General features: G+C 44.2%; 1 protein-coding gene across 1 annotated transcript in view; it reads right to left on the reverse strand.

Annotated features, from left to right (window-relative positions):
- Nucleotides 1–18,910, reverse strand: part of Atrnl1 (attractin like 1) — a 542,404-nt gene extending 523,494 nt beyond the window's left edge. The window contains exons 1-3 of the mRNA XM_048424018.3: nt 18,621–18,910; nt 2,446–2,529; nt 1,193–1,306 (exon numbers count right to left, since the gene is read on the reverse strand). Coding sequence (XP_048279975.3) covers nt 1,193–1,306; nt 2,446–2,529; nt 18,621–18,910 — 488 coding nt within the window. The remainder of the gene's footprint in view (nt 1–1,192; nt 1,307–2,445; nt 2,530–18,620) is intronic.
- Nucleotides 18,911–20,210: the final 1,300 nt, after the last annotated feature.

A 20,210-nucleotide genomic window follows, 5' to 3' on the forward strand; every position in this document is an offset into this window, starting at 1 on the left:
TGATGTTCAAAAACCTAGAATGGAAGTTCTAAAGGGCTAGAGGGGCTTTTGGTGACTGAGAGTGCTTGTTGCTCTTGTAGACGACCAGAACTCAGTTCTTTCCTCCACGTACACACACACACACACACACACACACACACACACACACACACACACACACAGACACATACACAGTCTTTTCTAAAGCAGTTCTAACGTATTTTCGACAATGCCATAGGAAACCTAAACTACTCACTACAGGTATACTCTAAAGCAGTCACACATTATAGAATCACAAAATACAATGGAAATACCAGCCCTCAAATGCTTGTCCAACAGAATTTCAAGTTACTGACGAAATAAAATATTTGCAAGATAGTGAAAAGAATGCTTTAAATTAAAATAACTGTGGGATATACAAGTTTTTAGCTACACTTAACTTTTCAACATTGATAGAACATGAGAGATAATGCGTAACCAAAGTAAAGGATAATGTAATAAGCAATCTGTCAGCAATCACGCCAGTTAAGCTGAATACAAAATCTGTATAATACGTCCATACTTTCTCTGCACCCCATATATTTTTCCTCCCACTCACAACTGTTCAATAATGCAGATTACTGCAAAGTTTAAATTAATATTAAATTGCTATGATTTCAAAATTAATGTCTTGATAATCTGACTGCTTATAAAATATTATAAAGTGACCTAAATTTCCCAACTTTTGAGAGCTAGTAAAAACACCTTCTTTATTAAAACCTTACACCAAGTATAACTTAAACCTCGGTTTCAGAATTTAAATTTCCCTCAGTTCGTATAACAAAAAGATAATTATAAAAGGTGCAGACACTCATCTGTCTGTCAGCCTGAACTCACCCAAAGCCCTCTAAGCAGACATTTATGAAAACATATTCAAAACAACTTAAAGTAATAGAATAAATATAGTGAAAATAAAGAGTGTTTATAAAGACTCTAGTATAGTTCCTATAGTATAGTATAGAATTTATTCATATTTATGGCATATTTACATTACTGTGTATACACTTGACAGTCATAGTAAACAGAGTATTATAATAATCTGTGAAATCCAGCCACCGCCAACCACCATAAATTTGTGCACAGATCAATAGGGTAAGCTTCAAATAAGCAAATTATACAGCTCTTTACTTTTCTATGGCTGTCAACAATTCATCAGACAAACATAATCACTCACCTAAGCACAGCTACTAAAGGCGCATATATTGAATCTCCATCATAAACATACATGTGATCCCAGCTGCATTCAGTAGCAAAATGATTGAATCTTAACCTTAACACTGCATTTGGACTGAAAGCAAAAAAAAAAAAAAAAAGAAGAAGAAGAAGAAAGAAAAAAAAGAAAAAGAATCTCTTTAATTTCATATAAAATATATTTTTAGAATATGACATAGTAATTTTATCAAAAATCTATTACAGATACTTTTTCTACAAATCATTAAATCACCAGAAGAAAAACTGATATGCTTTCAAGACACTGGTTTCAAACTACACATATCTTTTTCTTATAACTTCAGTCAACAACAAAAGGCAGACATTATACATTAGACTGAGGCAGAAGCTACATATTTTATGTATTTTTTTACTGAAACCTTATTAAATTACATACTAACAGGATGCATCCTATCACAGCGAGTCGTACTTGAATAAAGCTGGATACAAAAACTCAACACCCAGAAGCATCTGACACAGAAGCATTGATACAGAACCTTCAGGTGGAGGCATCAGGTTCTTTCCAGCATGCTCAAAAGAGTGATACACTAAGAAGAAGCAAAGGCAGACTATGGGTAAATAGTAGAAAATAGCTGTTGTGGCTTTCAAGACTTTTAAAGTATTCAGAAAGCCTGGTTTCCAAGTGCACTCTGAAAACTGTGGAACAGCACCAGAGAATCCTGCTGGTTCACGTACGACCTTCTCATAAGGAAGTTTAAATAGCTGAACGCCTCACTGTGAAAAGTGCCTAGAAGTAAACAACTAACTCTTCTTCAAGATGTTATGAAAATATTTTAAAAGATCCTTAGCACACTTAAAATTTTTAAAGGGCTACGAGAATTAAAATGCTGAAAAGCATTAACCAATAGCAGAGACTGACACAGAATATGTTTATATCTCTACAGCATTTGTAAAGTTCCTAACAAGAGGTTTCTCAAAAGCTAAGAGGCCTAATGTGTTTAGTCCTGCAATAATGTAACTCAAAGACAATATATATATATATATATATATATATATATATATATATATATGTATGTATATAAAACAGATGAAAAGTATTATGATTAAATTTTTAAACTTCATAAAAACTATGCATATGTTCCATAATAAACAAGGAAGTAAAATATATAGCTAGTCATTTTACCTAATTTAACATTAATCATTTACTTTAGCACCTCAGAATAAAATTAACTTATTTAGCTAAAACTGTATACTTACTAGCCTTCAATTAGCCATGTACACTTAGTTTTATATTTATAGTTAATGGGGCCATCTGTTAAATATCCAGAAGGTTCTGTTAATCTAGAAAAGAAAAATCATGACAACAGTTACCTTAAGGTAGCATTAAGGCAGGCAGTAGCATGTTAAAATTCAAATCACTAGGTCAAAGGACTCAGATATAAAGGGCTAGAGAGCTGGCTCAGCGGTAAAGAACATTGGCTGGTCTTCTAGATGGACCCGGGCTCAGTTCCCACCACCCACATGGTAGCTCACAACTCTCTATAACTCCAGTTCCAGGGGATCTGACACCCTCACTCAGACATGCAAGTAGAATTATCAATGTATATAAAAATCAATACGTAATTTTAAAAAATAATAATCTGGCATAACGGTATACAAACTGGAGGCTATATACAACCCAAGCTAATATTCTCTCTACAACTAAAAAGAAATTTAGTTTAAATTTCTTGAAACTTGACAAACCATGGTCATTTCAACTGACAGAATAGGAAAAGTCAGTGAAAAACTGAATGTCTTACTGAAGGGTTCTGTGCTGACAAAACGTTGATTAGGTTAAATTTTATTTCACAGAGACTAGACTCTGACAAGAGAAAGAAGATCAAATTAATCCTGAGCGGTGTAGATCTTCAGAGTGAAAACCCACATGTGAACCCTTCTCCAGAGAGACACAGCTGGACCAGGTTTCTAGGCTCCCGAACTGTAAAGCGGCCATCGTCATGCTTCTGAGCTCTGCTGACTATTTGTATCACGCTCTCTTGACTGCTTTACACTGTACACCATCTCAACCAATTTTACAAATATATCAAAATGCTTTTGTTTATATTGAAAATACAAAAACATGAGTTCTCGGAATCTTAAAATATTTAAGACAAAAATTTAGGTGCACTTACTTCTAAACAAATTAATCAACAAATCCATATCTCAAATAATTAAAAATATCTTTATATTTAGTGTTCATATGTATACAAATATATTTCACAGGCTTTTGTAGTTACATAAACAGGCACATATATACCCAGTGGTGTGTATGTGTCTGTGTGTATTATGTGTGTCTATGTGGTGTGTGTGTATGTGTGTGTCTGTGTCTGTGTGGTGTGCGTGTGTCTGTGTGGTATGTGTGTGTCTGATTGTATGTACATATTATCACTCTCTGCAATTCAATTTTGCACAAGAGTTGTCAGAAGCTAACTTTATAACGTAGTCTAGCTAGACCAACCACTCAGTGTGGCTAAGAGAGAACACGAGCAATTTGAGCTGAGCAGTGGTGGCACATGTCTTTAATCCCAGCACTCGGGGGCAGAGACAGTGGATCTCTGTGAGTTCGAGGCCAGCCGGGTCTACAGAGTGAGTTCTAGGACAACAAGGATTACAGAGAAACCCTGTCTGGAAAAACAAGAAATAGGAAAAAAAAAAAAGGAATAAAGGAATAATTAATACAAGCAATGATCAACACAGTGACTTGGGGATCATGTTTCCTCATTTGTGGCACGTTTAAAAAGCTCTTTAGTTGTACGAATTTGCAATTTGCGATGTTGAGGAGTTTGAATGTGTTCAAGAGACTCCTTGGAAGCTGAATCTCTAAGGGATGCACTGTGCCAATCACCCATCTGGTGCCTTCCCACTTCCCATTCACCCACTTGCCTACTGCGTGAAAATAGATCTGGGCCCCTCAAATAGTTTCTCTTGTCAGATGGCAAGGAGTTTGTCAGTGAGCTCACAAAGTGTCCTGGAGACTTCAGGAGAAAAGGGTTTGCTTCCTGGGCCCACTGTTCACGCGGCTTGTGTGGCTTTGCCAACACCAAGTTCCCGCACAACATCACGGCCCACAGCATCCAGCCACCAACAGCTCCCCCAGTGCCTCATCTCAGCCAGTTCTTCCAGCAAAGTCCCTACAGAGAGACACTCTCATGAACAGCTCCTCAGTGTCTACAGAACACTTCAAGGCAAGTTCCAGAGGGCAGGTATTGACGTAGATTCACATAGACCAAAGGAACTGTTTTCTGCTCATTAGGCCACAGCCATGCCCACCAAGATGTCAATTTAAAGCGGTAGGAAGGATTCTTAACCCTGTGTGCGCTCAGCCATCAGCACAAGGGCTGCTCCTTTTAACCATTTCTATTCTTTCAAAGTTCTTTCTCTCCTATTACTCTAGCCTCTCTTACAAGCCATACTATTTACATGAACTTTTGTTAAAATTATGACTCTCTTTCCTAAAGATATTAAAGCCAAGTACACTAGTACCAAATTCATAAAAAATAAATTGGCAATAACGTACCACTTTTCACCCAACAAAAGACAAAATGCAACAATATCAAACATTGGCAAAGAGGAAGAGAAGAATAATTCTCATGGAAATAATTCAGCACAACTTTATAGAATAATTTGCTGTTGTCTTAATAGTTATAGGTATGTGGTAGTGCAGTGGCTGACAGTGCTGTGTTCACACTGTAGTGCAATGGTGACCGTGCTGTGTTCACACTGTAGTGCAATGGTAACAGTGCTGTGTTCACACTGTAGTGCAGTGGCTGACGGTGCTGTGTTCACACTGTAGTGCAGTGACTGACAGTGACCGTGCTGTGTTCACACTGTAGTGCAATGGCCGACAGTGCTGTGTTCACACTGTAGTGCAATGGCTGACCGTGCTGTGTTCACACTGTAGTGCAATGGCTGACAGTGGCCGTGCTGTGTTCACACTGTAGTGCAATGGTGACAGTGCTGTGTTCACACTGCAGTGCAATGGCTGACAGTGGCCGTGCTGTGTTCACACTGTAGTGCAATGGTGACAGTGCTGTGTTCACACTGTAGTGCAATGGCTGACAGTGGCCGTGCTGTGTTCACACTGTAGTGCAATGGCTGACAGTGCTGTGATCACTTTCTCTCATACCTTCTTCATTTTTCATACATTTGGTCTGATTTCTAAGGTGAGTATCTGAATCTTTGTGCAAGGGCTCTCCTCTGGCAGCTAAAACTCACCTTGCCTGTTCAAATTATGAATCTACCCCCTCCCAGGAACAGCTTTTAGAGAACAAACAGTCTAACCTAAGGAACACAATGCCTCTGGCTTTCCTGCCCTGGCAGGAAAATACCTGAGTACACCTGTCCCTAGCGCCTCCCTGGGGAACTGGACTCCCACAGTCCCTGTGGTGGGTGACTAGGAGCCCTCTACTGACTGCCGTTCTTCTCTGGGTCAGTCTCCAAACCTTCCCAAGGCACACGACACACCGATTATACCAGAAGAAAAGGCTGCACTCACTAATGCAGGAAGTTTTGGAATAGTCACACCAGTACTTCAAAGATTTAGTCTAACAGTAAAGACAACAATATTAAGCTTGGCGAGAAGGCTCAGTGGGCAAAGGTACCTGGGAAAAGTCAGGCAGCCTGAGTTTGCTCTCCAGGACCCACACAGTGGAAGGAGAGAATCAACTCCAACAAGTTATACTTGGACCTCTACACAGCCCTCTCTGTCTCTGTCTCTCTTTCTTCTCTCTGCCTCTGTCTCTGTCTGTCTCTGTCTCTCTCTCTATCTCTCTCTGCCTGTCTGTCTCTGTCTCTCTCTGTCTCTTTCTGTCTCTCTCTCACACAAACACACACACTCACACTCACACTAAGCCTTTTAAAGGCAGTGGAGTAGTCTCCTGCTGTACAAACACAACCATGTGCTGTAGGAAGCAAGTTCTATGTTGATGCTGTGCGCAGTGCGAATGTCAGAAACAAGACGATGCCTGCTCATGGCCACTCAAGGTCGTTCATCACAGCCCTCAAGTACAATGCTAAAACTAACATTCAAAACAAAACTAACTAAATAAATAAAAGCCAATAGAAGCCCAAGAGCTAAGAGGATTCTAATTATACGAACTTTAGAACCTGGACGCCACATAGTTTTGGAACCTTCCAAGCCTGCAGCAATTGTATCACAAAATCCAGGAGTGGAAAAAAAAAAAAATGACTTCTGACTTAAAGGAAGTAGCCACTTGTCCTTTGGCCATAGCACACAAAGCACCAGAACTGAATTAAATCAGTTTAATCAATTAATGAAAGTTCTCTACAATAACTATGCTTCTGAAATCCATGCTGTTCACGTACAATAATAGAGAATGTAAGTTAAAAAGCCCTGAATGTCTGGGAATTAAGAAACAGTTTTCTACGCCACGAAGTCCTCTAGAAAACATTTTAATTGATTCATTCTAAAATCACAGCCTCCTAAAGTCTGTGAGATGGGGATTCAACTGGTGCTCAGCAGAATTTACAGCTTTAAACATGAGCCTTAGAAAACTGAAAACCAAATCTAAATTATAACTCAAGAAACTAGAAGAACACATCCAAAAAGAATTGCAATGAATGAAATTGAAAAAAAAACAGAAATTTTTCAAAACAGTAAAATCATGGCAAAAAGAAAAACCTATACAACTAAAAAGCATTTTACATAGAATAATAGTTGTTAAACTTCTAACGAACTTGTCAAGAAAAAAATAAAATATTAGTTATCAAGACGAAAAGAGAGACATTATTATTATTAACTCAATAGAAAAAACAGGATATTAAAATTTTCCTGTCAACTCAATTGATGGTTTAAAATGGGGGAGAAAGTCTTTAAAACTCAGCGTGGCAAAGTCAACAAACAGAGATCTCAGCAGTTCCCTGAGACGGACAGGGACAGTACAGAGCAGACCAAGAACAGTTCCCAAAGACACAGACAGCCCCTAAAGAAGCTTGTAACTCAAACACAGCACCAGAAAACACCTGCAAGCACAGATGGCTTCATTGGTAAATTTTTTCCATCACTTAAATGAGAAATAATAAGAATGTTTTGTAATTTCTTTCAGAAATTAGAGAAAAAAGGAATTCACACCAACTTATTTAATAATGTCAGGATGACAAAGCCTGATGAGAATGTTCCAAGAAATAAACATTACAGATAAATAACACTTAAAAAAAACCCTCAACAAAATATCAAATTTAATTAATCATAAAGAATAACAGGACAATATTCCCGGCAGAGACGTATCAGTGGGCAGATTTGGAAGCTCCCTGAAAACGAGGAGAAAACGGGCAGCAGGGGCTTCTCTAAGAACTGTGCAGAGTACGCCTGGGAATCCAGGAGCTACGTGAATGCCTACATCAGACCACGTGCCCAGAAAAGACCTGAAGGGACAGGGGACAGAAGCGAGCCCTGCATATGCTTAGGCTCAGAAGAACGGGGCCATAGGAGATCTTAAACAACCTGGCACCACAAAAGTGGCAAAGACTCAGACCTCAAGGTTCCTCGGCTCCTGGGAACCATGGAAATCACTACCAGAACAGTAGCAGTTGACACGAGGTAGGGACATGGTGGTACAAGCATTCTCCAGTTCCTGGGCTCTAATCTAAACATCTCCCTACCCTCTAAAGAGTCACACTTCAGAGGCCACATATTCCCTAGAGGAGGAACATGGGGAAATGTCTGCTCCTCACCAAGGAGAACAGAATACATGAAGGTACAGGTGCTGAGCATCTTTGTTAAGCATAAGTGGGACTACAAGGACTGTTACGGCAAATCACATCCACAGTAAGAACCCACTCCCACCCCACAGTAAGAATCCACTCACACCTACAATAAGAATCCACTCACACCTACAGTAAGAATCCACTCACACCTACAGTAAGAACCCACTCACACCTAGGGTAAGAATCCACTCACACCCAAAGTAAGAACCCACTCACACCTACAGTAAGAGCACACTCACACCCACAGTAAGAACCCACTCACACCCACAGTAAGAACCCACTCACACCTACAGTAAGAACCCACTCACACCCACAGTAAGAACCCACTCACACCTACAGTAAGAACCCACTCATACCCCACAGTAAGAACACACTCACACCACAGTAAGAACACACTCACACCCATAGTAGGAACCCACTCACACCTACAGTAAGAACCCACTCCCACCCCACAGTAAGAACACACTCATACCCCACAGTAAGAACACACTCATACCCACAGTAAGAACCCACTCACACCCCACAGTAAGAACACACTCACACCCCACAGTAAGAACCCACTCCCACCCACAGTAAGAATCCACTCACACCTACAGTAAGAACCCACTCCCATCCTACAGTAAGAATCCACTCCCACCCACAGTAAGAACCCACTCACACCCACAGTAAGAACACACTCACACCCACAGTAAGAACACACTCACACCCACAGTAAGAACACACTCACACCCACAGTTAGAACACACTCACACCCACAGTAAGAACACACTCACACCTACAGTAAGAACCCACTCATACCTACAGTAAGAACCCACTCACACCTACAGTAAGAACCCACTCATACCCCACAGTAAGAACACACTCACACCCACAGTAAGAACACACTCACACCCATAGTAGGAACCCACTCACACCCACAGTAAGAATCCACTCACACCCACAGTAAGAATCCACTAACACCCACAGTAAGAACCCACTCACACCTACAGTAAGAACCCACTCCCACCCCACAGTAAGAACACACTCACACCCCACAGTAAGAACACACTCATACCCACAGTAAGAACACACTCACACCACAGTAAGAACACACTCACACCCATAGTAGGAACCCACTCACACCTACAGTAAGAACCCACTCCCACCCCACAGTAAGAACACACTCACACCCCACAGTAAGAACACACTCATACCCACAGTAAGAACCCACTCACACCCCACAGTAAGAACACACTCACACCCCACAGTAAGAACCCACTCCCATCCTACAGTAAGAATCCACTCCCACCCACAGTAAGAACCCACTCACACCTACAGTAAGAACCCACTCATACCCCACAGTAAGAACACACTCACACCCACAGTAAGAACACACTCCCACCCCACAGTAAGAACACACTCATACCCACAGTAAGAACACACTCACACCCACAGTAAGAACACACTCACACCCACAGTAAGAACCCACTCACACCCACAGTAAGAACCCACTCACACCCCACAGTAAGAACACACTCACACCCCACAGTAAGAACCCACTCCCACCCACAGTAAGAATCCACTCACACCTACAGTAAGAACCCACTCCCATCCTACAGTAAGAATCCACTCCCACCCACAGTAAGAACCCACTCACACCCACAGTAAGAACACACTCACACCCACAGTAAGAATCCACTCCCACCCACAGTAAGAACACACTCACACCTACAGTAAGAACCCACTCACACCTACAGTAAGAACCCACTCACACCCACAGTAAGAACACACTCACACCTACAGTATGAACACACTCACACCCACAGTAAGAACACACTCACACCCACAGTAAGAACCCACTCACACCCACAGTAAGAACCCACTCCTACCCCACAGTAAGAATCCACTCACACCCACAGTAAGAACCCACTCACACCTACAGTAAGAACCCACTCACACCTACAGTAAGAATCCACTCACACCCACAGTAAGAACCCACTCACACCCACAGTAAGAATCCATTCTCACCCACAGTAAGAACACACTCACACCCACAGTAATAACCCACTCACACCCACAGTTAGAACACACTCACACCCACAGTAAGAACCCACTCACACCTACAGTAAGAACCCACTCATACCTATAGTAAGAACCCACTCACACCTACAGTAAGAATCCACTCACACTCACAGTAAGAACCCACTCACACCTACAGTAAGAACCTACTCACACCTACAGTAAGAATCCACTCACACCTACAGTAACAACACACTCACACCCACAGTAAGAACACACTCTCACCCACAGTAAGAACCCACTCACACCTACAGTAAGAACACACTGTCACCCACAGTAAGAACCCACTCACACCCACAGTAAGAACCCACTCACAACCACAGTAAGAAACACCTCATACCCACAGTAAGAACCCACTCCCACCTACAGAAAGAACCACCTCGTACTCACAGTAAGAACCCACTCACACTGCATGGTAAGAACAATTTTCTTTCAGGTCTCTCGATATCTTTATTCTTCACCTTAAAGCATTGCCGTTACGCTATCAACTTAGTCACAATCTGTTACCTGTTCTAAAATCCAAGTCTTAAAACTCTAAAACCAGAGGTGGCCACAAACAACAGGTTTTCAACGTATTCATTTACTTGCAGACATCTCCAGAAATTAAGCAGTGTATAATTTATAATATGCTTTCTAAGTTTTAAACCATTAATTTTTTTAAGACAGGTTCTTGCTATGTAACTCTGGCTAGCCTAGACAGTGCTGTATAGCCTAGGCTGGCTTGGCAAATTGTGAAATCCTCCTGCGAAAGACTATGGAATGCTGCGATTGTAACTGTGAATACCTTCGCCCAACTATCATTAAACTACAACACTTCTGTTCTCGAACTAAGAACCAGGGATATATGGATGCCTAAATTCAGAGCCAGCACCCATGTTTAAAAAGCTGGCATGGCTGTGTGGGGTATTCTGTGGGCAAAGACGAGAGGACTGCTGGGGCTTTCTGGCCCACAAGCATACACTACCGTGCTCAGCTTGGATGTGGGTTCTGCTGATTGAACTCGGATCCTCCCGCTTGCAATGGTAAGCCCTTTACCATAACCTGAAGTATCTATGCAGTCGGAGATGTTTCTTAAAATAGATTTTCTAGTTGAAATACTATTTACCAGCTTGTTGGTTCCCTTTTGCTGTTTTGCATGTACTGACAAATACTAGTTGTCTATATTTCTAGGGTACAATATGGTATTTCAGCCCAAATACACACTATGGAGACAGGAAGATGGTTAGCTGAGGAATCTGACAAGGTTATCATAGACTGAGAATGCACTTTCCTTCCCGGCTGCCCTGTCCCAATGACCCAAATAATCTCAAAGAAACTATATTAATTACAACACTCTTTGGCCAATAGCTTAGGCATATTCCTAGCTAGCTCTTACAGCTTAAATTAACCCATTTCTATTAAACTGTGTATCACCACAAGGCTATGGCCTACCGGTAAGGTTCCAGTGTCTGTCTCCTTCGGCAGCTACATGGTATCTCTCTGACTCCACCTACTATCTCTTTACATCTCTTCCAGTCTGGCTATATTCTGCCCTGTCATAGGCCAAAGCAAATTCTTTATTAACCAATGGTAATAAAACATATTCATAGTTTATAGAGCAAACCCCACATCATCTTATAATCCAGCACTGGGAAGAAGAGACAGGCAGATCCCTGGGGCTCATTCAGCTCAGTCTTCTTGATGAGAACACTGGAAGGGGCGGAGAGAGGGAGGGAGGGAGGGAGGGAGGGAGGGAGGGAGGGAGGGAGGAAGAGAAGGAAAAGGGGACAACCCTTGAGGAACAATATCACAATACCAGGGTTATCCTCCGGCTTCCATGCAAATGTACATACATGCACATATGTCTGCACACACATGTGCCCACACATGAGCAAAGCACTAAATAACATACCTTTCACCTCATATGTTTATCTTTCTGCATGATAAGAACAGTTAATTTAGTGGTTTTGAAATATCCATTTTAACTATAAATCACCCTGCTGAATAAGCCCTCACCAGGACTTCCACACACTAACTGAAACTGTCTACACCATACCTGGTATGGGAGTTCCTTCTGTCTGTGTGTTGCTTTTATTGGTTAATGAATAAAGAAACTGCCTTGGCCTGTTGATAGCGCAGAACTTAGGTAGGTGGATAAGACAGAACTGAATGCTGGGAGGAAGAAGGCAGAGTTAGAGAGACGCCATGGATCCGCTGGAGATAGATGTGCTGGAACTCTGCTGGTAGGTCACCACCTTGTGGTGATACACAGATTCATGGAGATGGGTTAAATTAAGATGTAAGAGTTAGCCAATAAGAAGCTAGAGCTAATGGGCCAAGCAGTAATTTAATTAATACAGTTTCTGTGTGATTACTTTGGGTGTAAGCTAGCCAGGAGGCCAGGAAGAACAAACATTGCCCTTTGCTTGTCCCCCTCCCCCATCACCCTCCACACCAGCGAGCTCAATCAGGGGTGACACCTCTTTCTGCTCTGCTTATTCATGTACTGCAGTGTTCTTACATGGCAGATGACACTGTTCCCATGTGTTCCATAGTGCACACATTCCCGTCTACTGATGAGCACGTCCATTCTCCCCAAACGTAGGAGTGAAGACACGCTGCCGGAAGTGGAATGGCTGAATCACACATAAATCTAGTTTCAGGCTTTTAAGAACCTTCCCACAATCTCGAAAATGGGTGACGTAATTTACATTTCCAGTAAAAAAAAAAATTTCATTTCTTTACATTCTGGTCAACGCCTGCCATCTTTCATCTTCTCAGTGACAGCTCTTATAAAGGTGTGAGGGGATTGTAGGTTAATTTGCATTTCCCTGATGCTCAGTGGTGTTGAACATAAATTTCATGTGTTTTTGGCGTTTCGTATGTCTTAAGAGAATTCTATTCCAGTTCTTTGCCTTCTTTCAAAATAGGTAGCTTCCTTATTAATTATTTGAGTTCCTTAATTTGGATAAGAGTCCCTTACCTGATATATGATTTACAAATATTTTTTCAAACTGTAGAGTTGATCTTCAGTCTATGCGTTTTTACTTCTTGCCACAGCCTGAGCAGTTAAGGCCTGAACCTGATTAGAGGTGATGAGGGATGAAGAAATGGCAGACACATACCCACAGGTAGCGAAGCAATGGTGATACATAGCCACAGGCACAGAAGACATGGCAGACACAGAGCCACAGGCACAGAAGAAACGGTGGACACATACCCACAGGTACAAAAGACATGACAGACACACAGCCACAGGCACAGAAGACATAGCGGACACACAGCCACAGTATAGAAGAAATGGTGGACACACAGCCAGAGGTACAGAAGAAATGGCGGACACATACCCACAGGTACAGAAAAGCTGGGCTCAGACGGGCTTTGCACACTATGACGGAGTAGTGCCTACTACCACCATAACCCAGAGCTTCCGGGTTCACCATGCAGAGTGCCAGTGAAAGCGGTTGGCTGGTCTCCACAGCTGTCTGTGGATGAAAGCCACAGGGAGGAGGGGGCTCCAGGTGCTAATTTGGTGCACATGACCAACCGTTCTCTTAGAGCCCCAAGGAGAGCTTTACCACCCCTCTGAGCTTCACCCACAAAAGACCTTGCCTCCCTCATGGGGCTGTGGAGTCCTTGGCATGACCACACCCATGTCCACACTACACATTCACCCAGAACCTGACTCACTTGGGGCTCCCTCTGTTCCCTACAATCTCTGCTGTGCAGAAACTTTTTAAATTTATTCATCTCTGATGTGTGTTAATTTTAAGATAGGTGCTCTTGGGGTCATATGTAAGAGACCGGTATCAAGAAGTTTTTCCTCTGTCATCTTTGGAGACCAAATCGGCTTTTGGTCATGGGGTTTATCACAGCAGCAGAGACCCTAACTAAGACAGGTGGTAAATTTTGCCAAACACATAATGAAGAAATAATGCAAGTTCCACAAAAACCCTTCCAGCAAATAATGAGGGTCATTTCATGAGGTCCGCATTACATACCCACATACATGGAAAATAAAGAGTTAGTGCCAGGACAGGCTCCAAAGCTACTGAGAAACCCTGTCTCCAGAGAGAGAGAGAGAGAGAGAGAGAGAGAGAGAGAGAGAGAGAGAGAGAGAGAGAGAGAGAGAGAGAGAGAGAGGAGGGAGGAGGGAGGAGGAAGGGAGGGAAAGAGGAAGAAGAGGAGGAGAAAAGAAAAGAAGAGAAGGGAAGGGAAGGGAAGGGAAGGGAAGGGAAGGGAAGGGAAGGGAAGGGAAGGGAAGGGAAGGAAAAGAAAAAAGAAAAAAGAAAAAAGAAAAAAGAAAAAAGAAAAAAGAAAAAAGAAAAAAGAAAAAAGAAAGAGCCCCAACCTGGTAGGAAAGACTTCCAAATGATAAAGTCCTATTCAGTAAATGAAAGAATTCAAGAAAATAAAAAAAATTAGGGGAAAATTTAATGTGGCCAAGATTTGAAATTTCCTCACTAAAGAAGATAAACAGATGGCAAGTAAGCACACGACAAGATATTCAACATCGTTAGTCATGAGGGAATTAGGGGGTGCAAACTGAAGCCCAGTGAGAAGGCTTAGCAGGGTAAGGCTGCTTGGTCGCTGACAATGCTGGCAACCAGAGTTCCATCCCAGAATCCCTATGATGGAACAGACTCATGCAGTTGTCACATGACCTCTACACGCCTTATGGCACGTCACAAGCATGTACACACACTCTAAACGAATGCTTTAAAAAGACCAGTCATACTTCATTTAAATTGACAAATATTGACTAGGTTATGGATTAATTAGAACATTCAAACACTACTTGGGAAGGTAAATGATTGCAATCATTCTGAAAAATAGCTTTATATTTAAAAAATTAAACACGTGGGGCTGGAGAGATGGCTATGCAGCTAAGAACACTGGCTGTTCTTCCAGGATCCAGATTCAATTTCCAGCACTCACCGCGTAGCTCATACTGTCCTTAACTCAGTTCCCGGGGACATGCTACTCTCGTCTGGCCTCCAGGCAAAACACTCATCCACATAAATAACAAAATAAAATGCCTTTAGTTTAAAACCAGCCAATCACTTACGAGCCAGACAGCCTACCCACTGCAGTATTTGTTGTTCCTCCTCAAGAAATGGAAGCTATGAGAGGGAAGGGAAATATTAAAAATGTTTGGGTGTGACTGCTACTTTATGACCATTGTGACTGCGATGGTATCAGAGGTATATACATAAGACAAAACTTCCCAAAGTCTAAACGTTGAGTGATTGTACATCACAAACTATAGTTAAAGACCTGGAGAAATGGATCAGGGGTTACAAACACATGGCGCTCCTGCAGAGGGACCGAGCTCAGCTCCCAGGCTCCCAGTACCCTGCATGTTAGCAAGCTCACGGCTGTCTGTAACTCCAGCTCCAGGGGCTCTAGAGCTCTCTTCTGGGCTCCTTGACCCATGCATGCATGCATGCATGCACACACACAAATGCACAGGCATACACTACACACATGCATACACACACTATACATGCATGCACACACACACAGAGAGAGATACACATAGAAACCTACACTACATAATTTAAAAAGTAAAAATAATTTTTAAATCACAACTGAGCCTAGCACTTGAAAAGCATGTGTAATGCCTGGGTTTAATGTGTGGGACCACAAAACAAACAAAAATGAAATCGTAAAGAAAAAAATAACTAATTAAGACTTCACTCTGCAAGCACGGAGGAGGAAAGGCTGTGCTACAGCAGTAAACATCAAGGGACGGCAGGGGAGTCAGCAAAGTCCCTGCTAGAAGCCCATAGTCAAGCGCAGAAGGCTCCACAGTAATTTCCCAAGCAAAGACTGGATAGGAAGAGCTCTGAGAAGAAAGGACTGTGTAAAACATCCTGAGTCCCAAATGAAACTCCAAGTGCAGGAGGAAATCAAATGTGTTTAGGAAGTCTAACAATGGAGACAAAAAAAAAAACCAACTTCACAAATCTGAAACTATTTAAGCTGTCTTAAATCCTTCTATGTGATTACATAGTTTGATAATATAAATTATTTATTATAATTTTACTTAGAAGTAAAGACATACAGAGAACATTCAATTTTCCACATTGAAGTTACTCAAAGGATCTCTATAATTAACAATAAATATTCAATTGCTTGAGGACTCTCAGCATCAGAAAATTGATTTATCCCAGGTGGTTTTTTGGCCCAACCCCCAAGAGCTCCCTGTCTGGCTCCTTCTGCACTCACTCAGCATGGAGTGCATTCTAGTGGCTTAGGCTTGGCATAGTGGAGCACACCTTTAATTCCAGCACTTGGGAGGCAGAGGCAGAGGATCTCTGGTTCTGAGGCTAGCTTGGTCTACAGAGTGAGTCCAGGACAGCCAGAGGTGTATAGAGAGGCCATGTCTTAAAAAGGAAGAAAAAAAAGTTTAGGAAAAAAATTTTGAGTTTTAATCCTGCATCTTCTGTTAATAGAAAACACCCTATGCCCCCACAATATGTGCTGAGACATTTACAGTAGAAAGAAACTAAGGTAGCATACCAGTTAATTATAACACCTGCTTACCAAACTCAATCACTGTTCATGACTATGTGTAAGGCTGCTATCACTCAGCTTAGCAGACTTCGCCGATATCTGGTGAGAATACCAAGTTCAGCTCTCTCCCAGTGTATTTTGTAAATGCTAGAAAATAGGTCTTCAAACAAGCCTTTCACAGCTCACGACATACTTTACTGAGAGTAGTTACTTCCTTCTAAATGACTGAACTCTTTAATATTCAATACACCTCCTTTGCTCCTAAGAGTTTGCATGAAAAACACACAGATTTGTAGTGTCATATTTACCCTAAAAATTTGTATTTCATAGAAAAATCAAGTCACATTTACAAGAGTACAATGAATCATAGGAATAACAGCTCCCACAGATGAATATCCAGTAAGTTCAGGACTGACTGTCTGTGTACACTGAGGTCTACTCTCCTACTCAATAATGTATGTGGTTCAGGAACATCTTCCAGTGTTATGTTGTCTACGTACAACTTGATCTGTGTGATTTCTCTTACTAAGTGGGACCGCAGCTAAGGGAAGTCACAGACTGCTGACTTAGATTTCACAAGTGTCCTACTCAAAATGCAGATACTGAGCTGAACATCCCAGAACTGGAGCACTGGATATCCTCTTTCCGCAAACGGAGCAAATTCACCAACACCAATCAAACAATCTTCCTCGTTCGTAGAAAATGTGAAAATTACTATAACCTTTCATTTTGGTTGCTCCCTGTATATAGAGTCCAGGTACTCTTAAGAGGTGAACGGCAGCCAAAGGAAGTCGGGCTCTTCATGAGGCAGAATTCAATCAGGTCTCTTGTCTCAATGTAAGCCATGTCTAAACTTTTCATTGGTACCTCGCTCAAAATATTTTAAATGCATTTGTAAAACTTATGTATCAGTTTCTCAAACTTTTAACCCTGGAAACACATAGCCCTATGACTCCAAACAAATTTTATGAAATTTCACCTATGAGACCCCTTGAAAACAAGACTGTAAAGTCTACTTAAGTTTTGAAAGTGTCATTTTAAAACAAACATCTTTAATTCGTCTAGGGGGCACTGTCCTAACCAGCAACAGTAAAAATGTGGAAAAGAGAATAATATATACATTTGCTGCGTTAAAACTACAAAGAAACTATCCTGGAATATATTATCAAAGCGAGCCACATCCTTACCTTTGCCTCAAAGCCAGAGACACTGCACCTAGATTTTGCTATCGTCTTCACAGCAAACACTAGTCGCCTACATAATATAATTTCACAGCCACAAATCAGCCAGCAGTCTTCTAAAAAGCTGTCTAAAAACTACAGGGAGTCAAGAGGGCAGCATGAAAGGCCTCAAGAAACTTTTCTGCTGACAGCCACCCTTCTTTTTAGGGCGTGCAGAAATCTAGTAAGCATCAACCAATAGGGAGAGAGATCTTGACCCCAGAGATTCATGCTCCTTAGCAGCTTCAGCTTCAGAAAAACCAAACTGACTTTGACAACTGCCACAAGCCACTCAGCGCCAAGACCGCCCCCAACAAATTCAGCACCCTCTGCAAGCGCACGTCCTGGAATCGCGACTCGGCACTTTCTGTGCAACCTTGGTCGAGTTCACTTAAAGGCTTCCTGATCTCTCTCTGGGTAGACACTGCATAGGAAGCATACGATTCCAGTAAGTTAGAGACTTGTGGGGAATGAATGAGAGGATCGAACCAGAGCTCATAACAAGGTATGGAACAGAGTACGCCCTTCTTAAACCCGACTAGACGGGAAGGAACTGGGCCACAACTTTAAACCTTTACACTTCTCACAATGTTCCTGGGTTCTCGTGCGTTATTTGCACCGTTTCTGTTAAATTGGTGGAGTTTGGCACCGTGACTGTGAGTGAGACTGTTCTTTCTGCCCAGAAGATGACAAGCCACTGAGGACATGTGGAAAGGCACCGAGTCAGCCAGGGCTGGGCTCCCCCGGGCAGCCTGAGGCTGGAAGGGTGCAGCGCGGGACCTCTCCCGGCCTCTCCTAGTCCTAAGAGCCGGGAATCCCGAGGTCACAGCAGGGTAGGGAGTGACGGTGGCGGGGAAGGACTGAGGCTCTGGGTCCCGCGAAGGCACTTACTTGAACCTGCCCTGGCAGTGCTGGCACTGGTCCCCCACCCAGCCCGGGTCGCACAGGCAGGTGGAGTTGACACAGCGACCCGAGAAGCAGGAGCCAGTCCTCTCGCAGGGCTTCGACTGGGACACCTGAGCATAGAGCGCCAGGTAGAGGAAGCCATAGCACAGCAGCCAGCTGTGCCCGTCCAGCTGCAGCCAGGAGGAGGCGCCCCCGACGCTCGCCCGCCGAGCCCTGCACAGCCCCGGGGCGGCCAGCTGCGGGGCACCCGAGCGGGCCCGGTCCCCCGGCTCCATCTTCCCGGTGCCCGGGCTACGCTCGCGAGCGGGCGGGCGGGTGGGCGCGCACGGGGATGCCGCTGAGGCGGGGATTCCAGCTGCAGACGACCTCGCTGCCGCCGCCGCTCCTCAGCTGCTCAGCGGCGACGACCCCCGTCCCGCTGTCCCGTCCGGAGCGACGGTTCCCGGCCGCGGCGGCCTCCGATCGGCTGCCTCCGGTCACGCTCGGGCATCGCCGCCCGCTCTGCTGACCTTGTCCTCGGCGAGCCCAACCCCGCAGCCGCGGCAGCTCCGGGGAGCGGAGCACAGAACCGGCGGCGCCCGGCGCTCCGGAGGGGACCCGAGGGGGAGGGGACCGGGCGGGGAGGGGGAGGGGACCCGCGCGGCCCCGCCTCGCCCTCGGCCCGCGCCAACTGCCTGGGCTCCGAGCGCGGCTCGCCCAGGAGGGCGGGGCCGAGCGGGAGCCCCGAGCCGGGCGCGTCCAAGGCGAGTAGGGGGGACGAAAGCGAGGACGTTAGCCTCCCGCCGCCCTCCAGCCGTCCCGAGGCCCCGCAGAGGCCGTCTTCCCTCCACTTGCTAAGAACAATCGCCGAAGCCACGGCCACAGCCCGGAATGGGGAGAGAAGCCCCACAGCCACGCGCGCTCGTGGCCGCTTCCCCCCCTCGGTTCCGGCGCTGTGGTCTCGCCCGGCCCCTGACGGGGACCCGGGACTCCCCCGCACGCGCCCACCGGGCCAGCACAGACGGGAGTTCGTCCCCCAGGTGTGGCCTGCGCTTTCAGCCCCACGGAGGAGAAGTCCACTCGGGCTTCCTCGCTTCGGTGGGAAAGCAGCCCTTGCACTCCTCGGGCTGCAGCAGCGAAAGTGCTGCGCTTTCCCAGCTTCCTCCGTGTTTCTTCTTTTTTTCTTAAAAACTCCCAACTCCACACAAAGAGCTGAGCATGTGCAGTCAGCAAAGTCTTAAAGGCACCGCGGTCGGACCACGTTGTGGGGTCTGCAGGGGCGGGGCGGGGTGGGGTGAGGGGCTGAGAGGGACGCGAGCAGTTCCCGTGGGGCGACCTCAGTTGGGCAGCCCTTTATGGGTGGAAGTGGGGCTCCCCCGCCCCTAACAAAGAACTGCGAGGTTCTGAGCCCGAGCGCCACCCCTCCCGGCGCTGCCTCGGAACCCTAAGAATCTCCCTTCTGCTTGTCAGTCTTCCCTCCTCCATCTAGGACACTCACTCTTCCGTCTTGAAAAATATTGCAACATCGGGGCTTGTTTTCCCCGCTTCAGAAAAGCAGAAATGATTCCCAGAAAGGGGCCCTTCTCCTTTTTCAGC

This window comes from Myodes glareolus, chromosome 7, assembly GCF_982192425.1.
Source record: "Myodes glareolus chromosome 7, mMyoGla1.1, whole genome shotgun sequence".
NCBI classification, from domain to species: domain Eukaryota; kingdom Metazoa; phylum Chordata; class Mammalia; order Rodentia; family Cricetidae; genus Myodes; species Myodes glareolus.